The 18,521-nt window shown below is 37.1% G+C and overlaps 2 protein-coding genes across 2 annotated transcripts; one reads left to right on the forward strand and one right to left on the reverse strand.

The window, feature by feature from the left end:
* The first annotated feature begins 8,835 nt into the window (after window positions 1–8,835).
* LOC149207444 (FRIGIDA-like protein 4b) lies at window positions 8,836–10,395 on the forward strand. Its single transcript, XM_089398040.1, has 3 exons — window positions 8,836–8,842; window positions 9,599–9,699; window positions 9,817–10,395. Exons 1-3 carry the CDS (start codon window positions 8,836–8,838, stop codon window positions 10,393–10,395), a joined length of 687 nt encoding a protein of 228 aa, XP_089254166.1.
* Window positions 10,396–15,721: 5,326 nt separating this feature from the next.
* Window positions 15,722–17,510, reverse strand: LOC149207445 (pentatricopeptide repeat-containing protein At5g16860-like). Its single transcript, XM_089398041.1, has 2 exons — window positions 17,265–17,510; window positions 15,722–17,149 (listed from the first exon to the last, which is right to left on the reverse strand). The coding sequence occupies exons 1-2, from the start codon at window positions 17,508–17,510 to the stop codon at window positions 15,722–15,724; spliced, it is 1,674 nt and encodes a 557-aa protein (XP_089254167.1).
* Between the last annotated feature and the right edge of the window lie 1,011 nt (window positions 17,511–18,521).

Here is an 18,521-nt window from a genome sequence, read left to right on the forward strand (position 1 = left end):
CATGAATTATTCTCATATCAGTTTTCTTGAAATTGTATCAGCAAAACTATTTTGTGATTATGTATTGTTTTCGTGATGGTTTTCTGAAATTGTATTGGTAAACCATTTTGTGGTTGGTTCACAATGCAAGTGAAAGGATCATATTGGCAGGGCGAGCATGTAGTTCGGTGCAGAGCAGAGGGTGTGTCCAGGCTTAGGGATGGCTATGTTCCAGTTAAATCTCATTGTTGCCCGAAGATAGTCTTGTATACATTTCATGAATTTTAGAGAATTAATAGAGAGGTTATCGAGCGTGTAATGATGGATTGATTAAAGTTGGGTTTCAACATTTCCATGGACTCCTTTCATGTAAGTATATCCCATGATAATAAAAACATATTGGTAGAAAATGAATCAACGATCCTATGATCAAATGTGCACCCAATAATAATACCTCTACAACTAAATTTTGTCACCTGAAAAAAGAGAAAGCAATGATTAAATTATACATAAGCTGCTGAAAAGTTTGGCTTTTTTTTGCCTAACCAAATTTTCTAGAACAAAAAAACTATATAGACCAAACTAAATAATATTTTATACAAGAGCTTAATTGAGTAGCAAATACAGAGTTGTTCGAAACCTTAGGAACAAGCTTCCCCTCAACTGTCTTATCAAGATTGTAGAAGTCTAACTCAACGAGTCTTATGTTCACACTAGTTTGAATGAATTCAACACCTTGGTTGTTGCAAAGTAGTTACAACTCCCTAGAGCTATTGGATACAATTTTTCCATCAAATACATAATAATAGACCAATTCCTATGATAGTGACTTTTTCAGATGATGGGTAGCCTCCCCTGCAAAGTAAGATTCTCATCTGGTGGTTGCCTTCTTATAACATAAGAAAACTATCACCAAAATAGGTGGAATTGTCACAATTCAAATATATTTCACCTCCCCATTACTATTTTTGTTGAGTTTAAGAGGGATTGTGTATACACCGACATATACACTTCCATGTCATTATGTGAAGGAGTGCTTTGCGGAGGTGGCTTTCGTTGTGCAGAGGTCGAAGCCACCTCCAAACTCCTCAATGTTTTTTGAACTCGAAATTTGGGAAAATACTAAAAATATAGTGAACCAATCATTAGAAGAAAACATGGTGCATAAATTTCTTGAATTTTTTTATCTTAGGTTGTGACAATTCTCAGGCTCCCTCAAGACATTTTTTCCACATTACAAATCCAAGGAAACCATAGTTCTACCTTGAGCTTTGTGCATATGAGATAATGATGCAAAATGCCTGAATGTCATACGCCCCTGGACTGATTATGTTAGGCCCCTATACTACTAGTGTAACCCCTTATTGTTATTAGTAAAACCCACTTATTATATTGATGTACCCATGTAGTGCCCATATTGTCACTAATGTACCCCATAGAAGCCCACTATTGTTATTATTGTGCCCTTACATTATTATTGTTATGTCGGCTCTGATTATGTTATGACCCCTTAGACTCCTATATATAGAAAGGAGGTCTTTTCATTTGTATCATCCAAGAATTGTTCATTTATGTAATGTAAAGGAGGTTTCCCCCTCGAAGAGGCTGAATTCTAAGGTGTTGATCTATCTTTTCTATCTTTTCTTGAGCTGGTTTCATAACATTTGGTATCAGAGCTTTGGATTCTAGGGTTTCGCTGCTGCAAACAGGTCATCGTGGCATTTTTGCTATAACTTTTTTTTTTTTTTTCTGTGACGTTTCAGAAGTCACAAAAAAAACCCATTTGAGAAGAAATTGCGCTAAACCTTGGATCCAAATTTCAGAGCTTTTCACGCGATATTTGCGGAGATATGATCTGAGGAAGTTGGTCCTTTTCCAGACTCCTGAATTACATTCAAAACAGGTGACCTGGGGAAAATCGTCATAACTTTCTCTCTATGGATCGGATTGAAATTTCGTAAGAAGGTACAGAAAGAGGACGGATTGTAGTTTCTTGTATGCATTTTTTAGATCCAAAGGTTTAAACAGTGACTCGTGGCACGTCATACAAGTTCGCTCTACTGAACTATTCTATAATCAGGTCATCTTGGGAGATTGTGCATAAATCTTTCTTGGAGAATCCAATTTGGGTAAGACTGGTGGCGTTGGAAAGAGGACACGGAGGGCTACTATAGGTCACAATTTCAGAACTTAAAGATCTGAAAGTACAAAGTTACAGTCGTTTCAAGGTAGAGCTCCTAAAATCAAGAAAAAGCAAGATGAGGAAGTTTGACGGCAAGGATCCGGTAAATTGGATACTTCAGATGGAGCAATATTTTGATATACATGGTGTACAACTGTTACAAAAGGTATGTATTGCATCTTCATATTTAGAACCAGATCAATTTTTATGGTACAAAGGGCTTTGTTCTCGTAAAAAACTTGTTACGTGGTCAATTTTCACGGAGGAAATGATAGCACATTATGATGATACAAAGAGCAACACCACAACAATTGGAAAGAGTAAAAGGGCTTTGTGACATAGTGGAAAGCAAAATTATGGAAACCAGGAAGTGTACCCCTCACAACTATAAAGATGGAAGTGTTGTTTCTCCTAGCCTTCCACAACCTACAAGGATTACACCACAACAATTGGAAGAAAAAAGAGAAAAAGGGCTTTGTTACAATTTTGATAGCAAATGCACTAAAGGTCATAAGTGTGCAGAGAAGAAATTATTTTACATAGAATATGAAGAGGAGGAAGAAAATGATCAATAAACAACAAAAGAAGAAGATATACGCCAGGACCCCACCCCAGAGAAAGAAGAAATGAATCAGACCATATCTTGTAAAACATTGGCAAGAATTACCACTCCTCAAACTCTCAAGATAGAAGGGCATATCAAGAAGAAAAAGGTGCAAGAAGTGAAAGATCACATCGAGAAAGAAGAAATGAATCCAACCATATATTGTAATTCATTGTTCGAAATTACCACTCCTCAAACTATCAAGATAGAAGGACATATAAAGAAGAAAAATGTTCAAGAAGTGAAAGATCACATCGAGCATCAAGAAATAAATCCGACCATATCTTGTAAAGGATTGAAAGAAATTACCACTCCTCAAACTCTAGATATAGAAGGACATATCAAGAAGAAAAAGGTTCAAGCAGTGAAAGATCACATCGAGCATCAACAACAAGTTCTCCGACTTTTAAAGGATAATGCCACTTCGGTGCAAAATCAAACGAAACAACAGGAACTTAAAAAATGGCGACCTTACCGAATGGGAAGACTCTTCAAGGATGAGGATGTGGAAGCATTGTTTTGTGCTATTTATATTATCCAACCAAATTGGATAAACGAAGCAAGGGATGAATGGAAGAAGGACGAAGAAGTATGGCCACTTATTCAAAAGTTGCAAAATATCCCAATTCAAAGAATATTGCCAGAAATTAAAGAGGAAGGAAAAATCATATTGGAACCTGGAGCAGTCACAGAAACAAGAACCCGACAGCTACGAAATCGATCAATTTTAGAGTATCTCATCAAGTGGAAGAACTTACCCGCTGAATATTCCACATGGGAGGACAAGAATTGTATACAGAAGCATCAAGAACTACTCAAGCGTTGAGGACAACGCTTTTTGAAGGAGAGGGGCATGTTAGGCCCCTATACTGCTAGTGTAACCCCTTATTGTTATTAGTATAACCCACTTATTATATTGATGTACCCATGTAGTGCCCATATTGTTACTATTGTGCCCCATAGAAGCCCACTATTGTTATTATTGTGCCCTTACATTATTATTGTTATGTCGGCTCTGATTATGTTATGACCCCTTAGACTCCTATATATAGAAAGGAGGTCTTTTCATTTGTATCATCCAAGAATTGTTCATTTATGTAATGTAAATGAGGTTGCCCCCTCGAAGAGGCTGAATTCTAAGGCGTTGATCTATCTTCTCTATCTTTTCTTGCGCTGGTTTCATAACAGATTACTACGCAGCTTAGAAGCACTGTTAACGTTCCGTGCTCACTTGCATTTCATCGATACATGCTTTCCCCTCGATTGCCCTAGTCTCTGCAATGCTTTTTCTCCAAAGTTGGGTAGTTGAATAGTATTTTATGGTGCATTTCTAACAGGAAATGGTCCCCCAACATCTCACCAGTCAATCTCTGCAATTACAAACCCTTACATTCGATGGTGATGAAGAAAAATATTTTGATGGCATTGACACTCTACACTTAGCATGACCTATTAATAATAAAATAACGACTAGTCTTGTGCTGGCAGGGTTGCGGATGAAGTCCAATGTGCGGAGGACGCTTTCAAGCTTTCATTATGCGGACCTCCGCAATCCACACAATTTATTAATAATTAAAAATGAAGCAAGCCTAATTACATAGAGATAACCATAATAATAAATTAGGTGGGTGAAATTGCACATGTGCTTACTCCAAAAGAGTTAAATTCCATTACAATTAAAACATCGAAGAAAAACACATTATTACAAATTACAATGCTCATTATTTGAAAGCATTAAAATTTAAACTAACATATCAAAAATAAATATAGTTATCTTATATATAAATTTTGATATATATTTAAAATTTAAACTATTCTATATATTAATTTTCCAATTAAAATTTACATTGCATCAAAATTAAAAAGCATTATTACATATGGCATTATTTCAAAGCATTAAAATATGAAATCTAAAGCATGATTTTCAAAACATTAAAATATTAATATTAATGTATGTTTTCAAAATTAACACAAATACATATATTCAATCAAATTTGACCTATATATTCAATAAAATCTAACCAATTAAATCAACTCTCTCTCTCTCTCTCTCTCTCTCTCTCTCTCTTGCATCATTTGATGGACACAAATGGACATACGGTGATTGTGCATCTATGGAATTGAGCAATTCGTTAACAAACATCATTAATGTGAATTATAATGAGTTGAAAACTAGTCATTCGCTTCCCTAATCCAAACCAAGAAAACACGTCATCATACACTTAAACAATTGGCATCTCATTATTGTATGCGGAGTGCAAAGAGCTTTCATTGTGCGGAGTTTTCTATGCACTCCGCACACAATTCATACACGCTTTATTTGTTCGTGTTGTGGCATTGACTGTTGACTGCTATTATTTTTATTCATAATTGGAACATGAATATTTGAAGACTTTGTGATTTTGAAACATTGAAATCATTCCACTTGAAACAAACTATTGACTCAACGATAATTTTATGACCAATTAAAAAATATTGGCATCATCCACAAACACTCCAAACAAACTTTCTATCAATCAAATTAATCTCGATAACTACAACATTGATAAATTATTAATAGCAGCCAACAGGTCAATGTTCCAGCGAGAACAAATCGAGGGTGTATAAATTGTGTGGAGTGCGGAGAAAACCCCGCACAATGAAATCTTTTTGCACTCTGCAATGTAATATGCGATGTCATGGCATGTCATTGTATTTGAGTAGTATCAAACAAAAAAAAGTGTGTGAGTAACATGCATATGTACATATTTCACATTGTATTGAGTTCTTGCTTCGTCATCACACAGAACCGTCGTTTGCATTTTCATTTGATGTTGTCGTTGATGTGCGGAGGCGGGAATAGTGAAAGTTGTGCAAAGGTGGCTTTCATTGTGTGGAGTGTGGATGTGCAAAGGAAGCTTGTGCAGAGTCAAGAATAACGACAAATTGCGGAAATGGAGCATTCTTGAAAAATGAAAAAACACAGACCCTACATTGCCTTAATCAATTAATTAGCGGTAGAGGAAGATATAGAAAACCATTTGGACACCAAATAACTTATTAGCATTATTATAAATACACATAAATACATCAAATATTTGTCTAAGATAGAAATATTATATTAACCACACAATCAATATCTTGAGATAATATCTCAACTACACACCTAAATAGGATCTAAGATCTCTCTTAGATGTAACAAACTTCTAAACAAAGCAAGTAACTCCTTTACAAGAAAAGTAGGAATTATATTTTCCAAGTCCCCCCCCCAATGATTACTTGTCTCGATTTTAATCAACAAAGTCTAGATGTGGTCGTGGTGTTTACAAATATCATTAAAAAGAATATGTCGATGTCCATATAAAGGAACAACCATCCACCATAATGCATGGGTGCCAACCACTGCAACCACTATTCTACTAGGTTGTCCTTCATGTACATGGTTCAATTGACTATACATGTACATGTACTTGTAAGTCCCCTCCATCATTATCATTTTGAAATCTTCTAGGCTACTAACTCCATCAAGTTATCTCATAACCCTTGTAAGGGTGTAGTCGGCAAGATGGATTCCCGAGTTCCACTCTCGAACTCTCGAATCACGGATCTCCCAAATTCAATTCCTACACACCATTCCAAGTTGTCGCATAACCTTACAAGAAGACTACTCCCATGTCTTCAACAAATGAGGGATCTTTCTCTAGATCCACAATTGCCAAACTATCTAGACAACCATCCATGTTGAGCTTTTACCTACACTTGATTCCTTCTATAAATCCTTTCAGACCATTTAACCAATTTGTTGACCTCTTTCACATTGTAGATTATGAACCAAAATAATATTAACACAATCTAATCTGATAAACAAAATAATTGCCCATACAATTATATAGATCCTTTTCAAGCAACTTATTTTGCTCAACAAAAAATTGGATCAAGAATAGGCACAACATCAATACTCCTATGTTGTAAAAGCAATTTCACCCTTAGAAAAATGAAGGAAAAAAAATGAGCAGCGTGAAAGAATCCATCCATCATTTCGTCTTCAATTTCCTTTGGTCCACCAACAGTGGTCGTTTTCCCCATCTGCACGCATTTGGGTGTAAGGTGCTTCGATCGCAATATCCTTGACATATGAAATTAAGCACGTAGGCAACCTTCGACGCAAATATTTTTTATTTGATTCCATTCATTCCTGAGGAATTTTGTTTCAATAGGAACTAGATACTAGCATTTGCATCAAATGTTGCAAAGGAAACGTCGTAAGGCATAAATTGAGGAACAATTCCGACATGGGAATGGGAAAATGTACATAAGATGCAGATATGTAGCATAAATGAGATTCTAAAGATGTATAAATTGAAGTTTATTTAGGGTGCTTAAGTCTAATTTTTTTTTTTAACTATTGAATTAATATTGCATATAAATCTCATAAAATTCAACCAACTTATAATTGAGGGCTCTAATCTCTAAGTTTGACTTTGGGTCATTAACATGGTAATGCACTGTCTCAACCACTAAACCACATAACAACAAACAAAAGACTACAAAATGTTACGATCATTACTATAGTAAACCCAATGACTCTACACACAATAATTTATTCTTTACTCGAAGAGAATATTGCTTAACCATATCCACAAAAAGATTGCAAGGTGGAAAGCATTATGCAGAACAGAATATTTGTTATTATAACTTGTAAGTTGTAGCATTGTTCCAACCAATAAAACTATCTTCACATTTTGGAAGATCAAATGGAAATAAGTTTTGAAAAATTCAATAAAAAACGTCCAAGATCATTGGATCACATGATTAATGGTACCTTGTCCTATGAATCTAATATTTTTATGCACTTACAATTAAGGGAGAAAACAAGGTCCAAACAATGTATACCAAAGGGACCAATAAATAGTATATTTGCTAATCCTTGCTAGGATCAGAAAAAACAACATTACTTCTCCTTAAATCCTTCACAATCAAATTATACAATTGTTGTACAACACAAGGCCCATGTTGTTGTCAATAGTTCTTATTGAGAATGCGACTAGATTCCTTCAATCTCATACAGTGATTAATGCACCAATTATACAATTGTTGTACAACACAAGGCTCATGTTGTTGTCAATCAAGCAATAGTTTTGATCGAGAATGCGCCAGATTCCTTCAATCTCATATAGTGATTAATGCACCAAACACAGATGTACTAGTTGCAACGACTTTTATATCATTTTGTTGATGTTGTCATCTCAAAATCAATGTGATACAATTAAGTCACCTTTAAGAAGAACCTCATTGCAATTTCTATACAAGGATGTCTGTCTTATCATTACTCATTCTAATTTCACCTCTTTTATTGTCAGACTTCACGAATTAGCCTCCAAATGCTTGCTTCATCCACAGACCAGTGAATTACCTTTTATAAATATTTTGTTTGAGCATTGGAACTCAATAACATTTACAAAATTATAAAAAGTTTATCTCCAATCAATTTCTTTTCTTTTCTTTTTCTTTTTCTGATTTCCACTTATTATTGTTATATAAATATCTAAACTCATTTTATAATACTTTAAAAATAGAATTTTTCAGATATTATAATCCCTAAATCCTTTCTTCCCATTCTTAATGACTTTTGCATTTGGAAATAAGGCTTTGCAATTAGGTTCCCTCTGCATTAAACTCTGCAACTGACCCACCACGGTTAGAGTCCTTGGAGGGGTTTTATTCTCTTGAACAAAAGTCAAGTGACAAGAAAGAGTTTGGGCTCCCGGCTCTACGCCGGGCCTGTACATTATTACTGGAATCTCTTGTACCTGTTTTGGCAGATCCTATTTTGGGTGTTGAACATCCAGTTCTGCCCTTAAATATAAAGGAGCAAGCCAAAAGTATTGCACATGAATGGAAGTCGAAGATAAACCTTGAAGGAGATGTTGCCAATGGCAATTCGTTGGAGGCCCAGGCCTTCTTGCAACTTCTAGCTACTTTTGGAATTGCGTCAGAGTTTGATAAAGATGACTTGTGCAAGCTTGTTCTTGCATTTGCACGGTGCAGGCAGACACCTGAACTCTGTCGTTCCCTTGGACTTGAATAAAAAATGCCAGGTTGGTTGGTTGGTGTTCTGTAATGTTAGCCTCAGTGGCTAGGCTGGCAAAATTTCCATCCATTTTGGTAGATAGGTTTTTTGTTGTTTTTCTGGCATTCATGGCTAGCTTGGTTTTTTTGAGGGACTGGTGGATTTTATCAATATACTTGGTTGTGGCTGATTGAGTTGAAGATAAATTTTGGTAATCCTGGCTGTAATAAACCTTCCCAACGTTTTTTGTTTAGTCCAGTGAACGGGTTTCTAAGTTGACGGGGTTGGTAGTCTTTTCTTTAGATCTCAACATTTCATATGCAAGGCAGATACTAAGTGGCCTCTACTAGGTAGACATCTTTTTATGAGGTAGAAAGTTGTATGTAAGTTATTTTGTTGATATTAATAAAGGCACCTGAAGATGATCAACTATGGTAAAGTGTCATAAGGCCTTTCATGAGTGGGGCACTGTTTACTTACGAAAATGGTCTCAAGCTGGCATATCTGTTATCTTTATTGACAAATCCGTTGAAGTTGTCTGTATTGTTTTTTCTTTCACAGTAAACTATCTTTTGGTATTTCAAATGTTTGTGACATATTCAGATTAGCTGAAAATTTTGTGACAATTTCATGCAGATGTTGTAGAAACCCTGGTCAATAGTGGAAAACAAATTGAGGCAGTCAACTTTGCTCATGCATTTGGGCTGACAGAGAAGTTTACACCTGTCCCTTTGTTGAAAACAAATTGAGGCAGTCAACTTTGCTCATGCATTTGGGCTGACAGAGAAGTTTGCACCTGTTCCTTTGTTGAAGGAATATCTGAAAGATGCTAAGAAAGCTTCTCAGGCAAGTTTAAAAAGCGGGAATAACTCTACTGTTGCACAAGTACGATTGTATTACTGTTATACAAAATGTCTTGTTATGTGATGATCATTTTGGCTTAGTATTTTTGGTTATATCGGAAGTTCCTTTTTTGACCGATATTTTTATTTGCTGCTACAGAATGAAGTAAATACAAAAGAGCTTTCTGCTTACAGAGCTGTTATAAAGTGCATTGAGGAGCACAAACTTGAATCGCAGTTCTCACCAGATCCTCTTCAAAAGCGTGTAGCTCAGCTAGAGAAAGCTAAGGCTGACAGAAAAAGGTCTGCAGGTGCTGTTAAGTCTCAACCTAAGTGTCCTCGTGCTAATGGAGGAAATGCTGGTGTATATATGCCTCCGTTAAGTGCAGATGAAAGAACTCCGACTCTTTATGCTTCTTCCAATGGTGCAGACAAAAGCTTTTATAGGTCTTTGGATAGAGTACAATATTCTGGTGCAGCTCCAGGTGTTACATCCTACAACCTACAGGGCCAAAATGCATATGACAGATCAAACCAAGGATTATATGGAGCAGGCTATGGTGTTGGAAATAGGACTCCAGTCTCGCTCCCAAGGCCATATATGTATCCATCAGATAACATGGGGCCTTCGTTGTTGGGTTCCGATTCTTACAATTCCTCTACTAATTACAGCAACCATCACTTTGGCAGTAGACTGCCTGCCCCTCCTCCAGCTTATCAGTCTTCTTTTATACATTAGGTAGGTACGGTGCTTATCTTACCGTGGTCAAGCAAGTTCTGATCTTATCAGGCCCCATAAAACCTTTTCTATTGGATGTGGCTAGTAGTAAGCGCTTAGCTTTGAAGAGGCTTTTTGACTTTGTTTCTGTAAATCTAAAAGATTGGCAAGGTTCATTTGGCAGCTTTTCACAATTTTCAGTGGTGTTTTCTTCTATTAAGGAATCTTCTATTAAGGAATTTTATTTTTGTATGGTATTGAGTGCTTCATCACTTTCCCAGGTTACTATATACTGTAGTGTTTACAGTTCAAAGATAATTCTATGCATAATTTTGGTATTTTTTTATTTGTTTGACAAATCAGAGAGGATCAATCTGTCTCTTTGTGGAAGATTAAAATTTGGTGAATAATATATCATTTGTGATCTTGTTCGGAGCTCATAACACAAGACTTTCAATTGCATTGTATGTCGAGGGCTGGTCTTGTGCTGAATATGATTTAATTGTCCACTTGCACGTTACCTCATTGGTACCTGTTTACTCTACGCCTATGAAGCGAATCAGATTTTATTTTGATTAGTCCAATTGTAAGGCTATTTTTGAAACTGGACCCTGCCCCTCTTAAGCTGGACCCTGCCCCTCTTAAGCTGCTGCATGATTTAAATCCCCCTTTTTGAGTAGAAATGATTTGTAGTGCTAGTGGTATAGTTGTTATACCCTGCATTAATATTTTTGTGTTCTCTATAACGAGGACAAAGCACATTGGAGTTATATGTCCCATCTAGAACTAGCAATTGTCTCAAAAGGTACAAAGAGAGGCCGATAGGATTATTAAATTAGAATTGTTGAATTTCTCTAGAAGAGATGTTGGTTCAAGCCTACAAGGAGCAAAGAGATTTGATGTTTGGAGTTCTATGCTTTTTAGACACCATATTTCTTTAAATACAACTTAATTTTAGAAAAAGTTCAACCGCAATGCAGTTCTGCCATGCAGACATACACTTAAATCGCTATTGGGCTTATGATATTGACAAATTCAAAGTAAACTGGTATACAAGAGAATGTACCAAGCTAAACCACAAGTTACACATCTTCAGACCTAAAAAAGTACATAACAATGGTTTGGCATATCAATAGCGATATCATAATTGATTTTCCTTCCACATACATACAATTTCTCCAAAGGCAAGGACAAAAAAAAATTTCAGCTCTAGTGAGCACCAGTGGGTCACCAAAACGAGTGACCACTAATGGCTTTCACATTTATACAAGGAATTGGCAAGGGACTTTACATGGACTCCACTCAACTTTAGACACAACTTCAGCCAATATGGAGAGTGATTGAAATTGAACATAGCTAAGTAGTGGCATTGGCTCACAGTAATACACCAAGTATAAAATATTTAAGCTTTTACAGAAGCAAGGAGTAAGAAAAATTATGAAGCTCAGAGAAGTAGATTTAAATCAATCAAAGCTTGTTGAACGACCATAATGTCCATAGAAATAATCTTCCAATGTTCTGCTCTCATGTACAAGATTTACACTTTGATCTGGACTACTGTTTGATACCAAATCATCATCAACTCCAAGCATTGCAAGTGATAGATGAGTTTGGATGTCACAACTCCCAGAGTTTTCTCCAGATTCATCCTCAATCAATTCATCTAATTCCATGGACATTGTCAATTACCTCTTGGTCCAATAAGGTAGGTCATCTCCTTCTCCTCGTAGTAATTTCAAAGTCTGCAATAATAAGTTACCGACAAACAATGAGGAAGAATAAGTTCACGTTCTTACATTAACATTTATCCATTGTTTGAAATTTCACAAAGTCAGTTTAATGCAAAGGTAAGCCACTTTATTTGGGGAAACCAAAGCTTTCAATTCAAATCTTGCAATCCAGATTTCAGCTAGGATAGTGATTCTCAGGAAAGCTATATACTCTCTTGATATTGGAGCAAAAGCAGATATGCTGGCTCTTCTTGCCTATTCAGGGAGGGGTAATTTGCATACTGAAGCTTTGGTTTGAGATATGATGTAATCTCTTTTGCTAATATTCAAAGAATATTATATTTCATTAATGGAAAAATAGATTATTGGCAATTGAGGCTTTGAATATTTTGCCATAATCCACCATCAGCATTTAGGGCTAACCTGTTTAAGGGTGATGATTTTACAAATTGAACTACTAAACAAATGTTTAGATTACAACCCTAAACACTAGGTCTAAACACCCTTTACTCTATGTCAGAAGGATATCAACTCGATATTTCATGTGCCATTCTTCGTTATGGGAAAAACAATTCTAGCACTAACTCCTCACAGGAAAGGAAATGTCTTCAAGCAACTAAATTTAACATAAGTTCAGAAACTGAAACATATATATGAAACTAATGAGAATAAGAGTAATTACTATGTTCATTCGAGGTCGAAACTAAGCTGCCTGTCTCAGACAACATGCTGCACCAATGACCATTCTCTTCATCTTCCTCATGTCATAAGCATCTTCCAAAAGTGGATCTGCAAGTTCTTTTACAGAGCCAGCTGCCAGTAATGGCCTTGCCTAAATTTTGAAATTTACAAGAGATTAAGATTCTGAACCAAGACAAAGAAACCAAAAGAATCCAAAATTATCAAATACAAAACAAGAAGCCTTGCCTAAATTTTGAAATTTACAAGAGATTAAGATTCTGAACCAAGACAAAGAAACCAAAAGAATCCAAAATTATCAAATACAAAACAAGCAAGGACACTAGAGCCCTACCCACATAACTAAGCTTTCTTGGCCTTTAGGATTCTTGTCATTGATTGGTTTTCTTCCAGTTATTAGCTCTAGAAGAACTACTCCAAAGGAATATACGTCCATCTTCTCATTAACCTTGCCATACATGAAATATTCTGGAGCCAAATACCTGAAATATGATAGCAGCTAGTTTTATGAAGGCTTGATTATAAATGACATTTATTTTCCTAAGGAAAGAGCTGGTGTAAAGAAAGAAATGGATATTTACCCAAATGTACCTACAACATCACTACCTATTATTGTTTCTCACCCCCTTGAGAATAGATTCACCAATGGATTCCCACAGTTTGAAATAGAATCCAAGGCATCAAAAGGTAAACCTAGGATACCCACTTATTCAAGACATGTTCTCTAGAGACTGTCACTTTGCATTTAAGTAATTTCATTCATCCTCTTATGCAGATCTCAACAAGTTTCCTTCAACCGATCATCTTGGGTACCTGCTTGAGGTACTGGAGAATAACGAAGATGAGCCTAAGCGGGACAGTGATGATCAAGAAAGGTAGAGACCCTCATCCACAGTCTGCAATTCTGTAAAATAAAGAACATGACAAAGATTTTACTTAGAAAACAAGCTGTCAATAATGGGTTCCTGGAAGTAGTTGAATAGAAGCTACTTTGTTTTGTTTTGGTGATTATTATAAAAAGGTAATGATCAGTGAGTTTCTTTCCTTGCAGCAGCTATGGACATAATGGGTATTAAAACAATATTATATACTACAGAGAAAACAATGGGGAACATGCCCACTATTTCCAAAGTTTTAACACAAGCATCATCAACATCTGCTATCGATAAGGAACTTACTTGTTCTATATGCCTGGGTACTTAGAATATTCGTTTTTTTTACATTGTTATTTCAATGATTTATCTGTATTCTAACAACAGACAACAAAATCTGAAACTTCTACCCATAAATCTATGTGCAGATGTCGTTGTGGAGCCGAAGCAATTAGCGTGTAGCCACTTATTTGGTTTCAAATGTGTGCCAAAGGTGAGATAAACCAAGCACTCATTTGCATTATTAAATCAATATATTTTTGAAAGAACATATATAACTTATTCAGGCTGCCATTTCTGTGAACTCTGTTGGTGCAGGTAATTATATTGTCTGAGGAGTGCCCCGAGATACATCAAGGATTTTATCAGTATACTTGGTTGTGGCATCTGTCACCTTTAATACCCTTCCAAGGCCCTATTACCGATTACAGTATGGTGCCCATTCTCAAGCTGTCAAATGAATGAAATAGTAAAAACCTACTGGTTGAAATTGTTCCATGCTTGCAGGCTGACTATTTTGTCAGTCTACTCTTCATTCTTATTCAAGACTTATTCAAGACATGTTCTCTAGAGACTGTCACTTTGCATTTAAGTAATTTCATTCATCCTCTTATGCAGATCTCAACAAGTTTCCTTCAACCGATCATCTTGGGTACCTGCTTGAGGTACTGGAGAATAACGAAGATGAGCCTAAGCGGGACATTGATGATCAAGAAAGGTAGAGACCCCCATCCACAGTCTGCAGTTCTGTAAAATAAAGAACATGACAAAGATTTTACTTAGAAAACAAGCTGTCAATAATGGGTTCCTGGAAGTAGTTGAATAGAAGCTACTTTGTTTTGTTTTGGTGATTATTATAAAAAGGTAATGATCAGTGAGTTTCTTTCCTTGCAACAGCTATGGACATAACCTTCCAGAGAGTCCATTTTCAAATCTTAATGGATCCAATGGTATTAAAACAATATTATATACTACAGAGAAAACAATGGGGAACATGCCCACTATTTCCAAAGTATTAACACAAGCATCATCAACATCTGCTATCGATAAGGAACTTACTTGTTCTATATGCCTGGGTACTTAGAATATTCGTTTTTTTTACATTGTTATTTCAATGATTTATCTGTATTCTAACAACAGAGAACAAAATCTGAAACTTCTACCCATAAATCTATGTGCAGATGCCGTTGTGGAGCCGAAGCAATTAGCGTGTAGCCACTTATTTTGTTTCAAATGTGTGCCAAAGGTGAGATAAACCAAGCACTCATTTGCATTATTAAATCAATATATTTTTGAAAGAACATATATAACTGATTCAGGCTGCCATTTCTGTGAATTCTGTTAGTGCAGGTAATTAAATTGTCTGAGGAGTGCCCTATCTGTGTGCAACACAAGGGCAACCAGGTCTTTAAACTTTCTGCAAGGAGAGATTTACAATTTGATTATTACCCTTGGGAAAGAGAGCCAGTCCCACACCAAATGTGTCGTAGTTATACAAAATATACATCATGATACTCAGCTTGGTCCATTTCTTAGATGGCACCGGGTCTAAAATATAAAACAATTTGAAAATGGTGCAAATGCAATCCTTTGTACCTATATGAAGATACAGATAATGTACACAGTGCCCCGGGATACATCAAGGTTCTGCCCTATGAAGCCATATGCTTCATTGAGTTGTCCAGCACGGCCGAGAAGATCAACCATGCAGGCATAGTGCTCCAGGCGAGGTGTGATGTTATAGTTTTTCATGCAATCAAAGTATTGTCAACCTTCGTGGATTAAGCCTGCCTGACTGCATGCGGACAGAACACCGACGAAAGTGATATGGTCTGGTTTTACGCCAGCCTTCTGCATCTTATGAAACGTAGAAAGGGCGTCCTCAACATGCCCATGCATGGCAGACCCCCCAATCATTGAATTCCAAGAGATCACAGTTTTTCCAGATGCTTTATTAAACAGTCCATATGCATTTTCAATGTTTCCGCATTTGGCATACATATCTATTAGAGCACACTTTACAAATTTGTCTACCTCGAATCCACTTCTGATAATGTATGCATGAATTTCCTTGCCATGGTCCAGAGCAGCAAGTTTTGCACAAGCCGAAAGAACACTCCCAAACGTAAATGCGTTTGGTTTTATGCCTGCTAAATGCATTTGACAAAACAGTCTCAATGCGTCGTTGCCGCGCCCATTCTGAGCATAACCTGAAATCATGGCATTCCAGGAAATCACATCTGGTTTTACACCTGCCAATTGCATTTGCTGAAAGAGTTTCAGCGCCTTGCTGCCATGGTCATTCTGGGCATATCCAGCAATCATTGCATTCCATGAAATTGTGTTTTTTTCAGACATTTTGTCAAAAATCTGAAGAGCATTACCTAAACACTGGGATTTAGCATACATGTCTACTAAAGCACTCCCCACAAAGACGCTTGACTCAAATCCAGTCATGATTATGTAAGAATGTATTTGCCTGCCTTGGTCTAGAGCTGCTAAATTAGCACATGCTAGAAGAATGCTTCCGAATGTGAACGAGGTAGGTTTAGCCCCTGACCGCCGCATTTGCTGGAAGAGTTTAAAGGCATCATTACTTTGCCCATTCTGAGCATAACCCGCAATCATTGCATTCCATGAAGCTGTGCTCCGCTTTACTCCATCCAATTCCATTTGATGAAAAAGCTTCATAGCCTCATCAACATGTCTCTGTTCGAAGTATCCTGCAATCATCATATTCCATGAAATTGTGTTTCTTGGGGACATTTTGTCAAACACTTGCCGTGCATATTGGATACAACCACATTTCCTGTACATATCTATTAGAGCGTTTTCAATATGAACATTTACCTCAAATTGGTGTCTGATAACATAACCGTGGATTTCCTTTCCCACATGCACAGCTCGTACCTCAGCACATGCTGCGAGAATCTCAACAATGGTGACCGAATTGGGGTTTACACTAGCCATTTGCATGCTACAAAAGAGCTGCATGGCATCCACACCATGTCCACTCCGAACAAACCCTCCAATTATCCCATTCCATGATATCATGTCAGGCCTCACACCCACTAACCTCATTTCCCTAAAAAGCTTCAAGGCCTCATCCACAAACCCATCGACAGCATAGCCTGTGATCATGGCATTCCAGGACACCAAATCTCTTACAGGCATCAAACCCATCGACAGCATAGCCTGTGATCATGGCATTCCAGGACACCAAATCTCTTACAGGCATTTTGTCAAACACACGCTGCGCATCCTCAAGACTACTACATTTTGAGTACATATATATTAAAGCATTACACACAGAATTATCTGACAGAAATCCCCTTCTAATCAAATAACAGTGGATTCCTCTTCCCTGTTGCAGAGCCCGTAGATGGGCACATGCTTTGAGAACGCTGGGGAAAACGAAAGACTCCAGTTCCAGTCCTTCACACTGCAATTGATAAAACAAAGCAAGGGCTTTCTCAGAGCGTCCATGTTTGGCATACGCTCCAATCATCGTGGACCATGAAAACAGATTCCGTGCAGAGATTTTATCAAACACCATCCTTGCATTGTCTAGACTTGTGCAATTAGCATACATGGTTTGAGGGAATCCAAAATTCCGCTCAGGGATCTCTTACAGGCATCAAACCCATCGACAGCATAGCCTGTGATCATGGCATTCCAGGACACCAAATCTCTTACAGGCATTTTGTCAAACACACGCTGCGCATCCTCAAGACTACTACATTTTGAGTACATATATATTAAAGCATTACACACAGAAATATCTGACAGAAATCCCCTTCTAATCAAATAACAGTGGATTCCTCTTCCCTGTTGCAGAGCCCGTAGATGGGCACATGCTTTGAGAACGCTGGGGAAAACGAAAGACTCCAGTTCCAGTCCTTCACACTGCAATTGATAAAACAAAGCAAGGGCTTTCTCAGAGCGTCCATGTTTGGCATACGCTCCAATCATCGTGGCCCGCAGATCTTTGCACTCGGACAGAAAATTGAAGCGGTCTATTCAACCAGGGAGTTCAACCAGCACTGAGTAAAATTCCAACGATCTGATCCAACGGCATAATCTCTTTTAATCGTCTAACACAACGGCATAATCTCTTTTAATCGTCTAACACATCAGATCAATACATCAGATCAATGGTCGAAAATAGGACACGGTGGCATATAAGGGAGTTCTTCCCAAAGGGAAACGCCTTACGGCGTAAAAATGTGAATGTCTCCTGTAGCCCGAGAAAGCTTCAAATCGGAATGTTGCGAGTCCTTGAAATCTTCATTCGGCCATAAATCTTCTTAATAATTTATCACAGGCACGTAAAATCTAGAAATATTCTACTTGATTATAGCCTCAATGCCCAGGTTGCATATTTTGGGTTGTCCAAGCTTGTTCTAACAGAAGCCTGTCACAATTTCTACGTCTCCTCAAGTGCAAATGGTAGTTTGTTTGACGTTGATTGATGCAGTCAAGTCTCCAGGAGATACACCAAGATCATGAACGACATTACTATCTAGAATAGAGGCGAACTGTGAGGCTACAACCGAACACTTGTTGG

This window comes from Pinus tabuliformis, chromosome 1_2 (genome assembly GCF_031772625.1).
Source record: "Pinus tabuliformis cultivar Carrire ecotype Pingquan chromosome 1_2, CPIR1, whole genome shotgun sequence".
Taxonomy (NCBI): Eukaryota; Viridiplantae; Streptophyta; class Pinopsida; order Pinales; family Pinaceae; genus Pinus; species Pinus tabuliformis.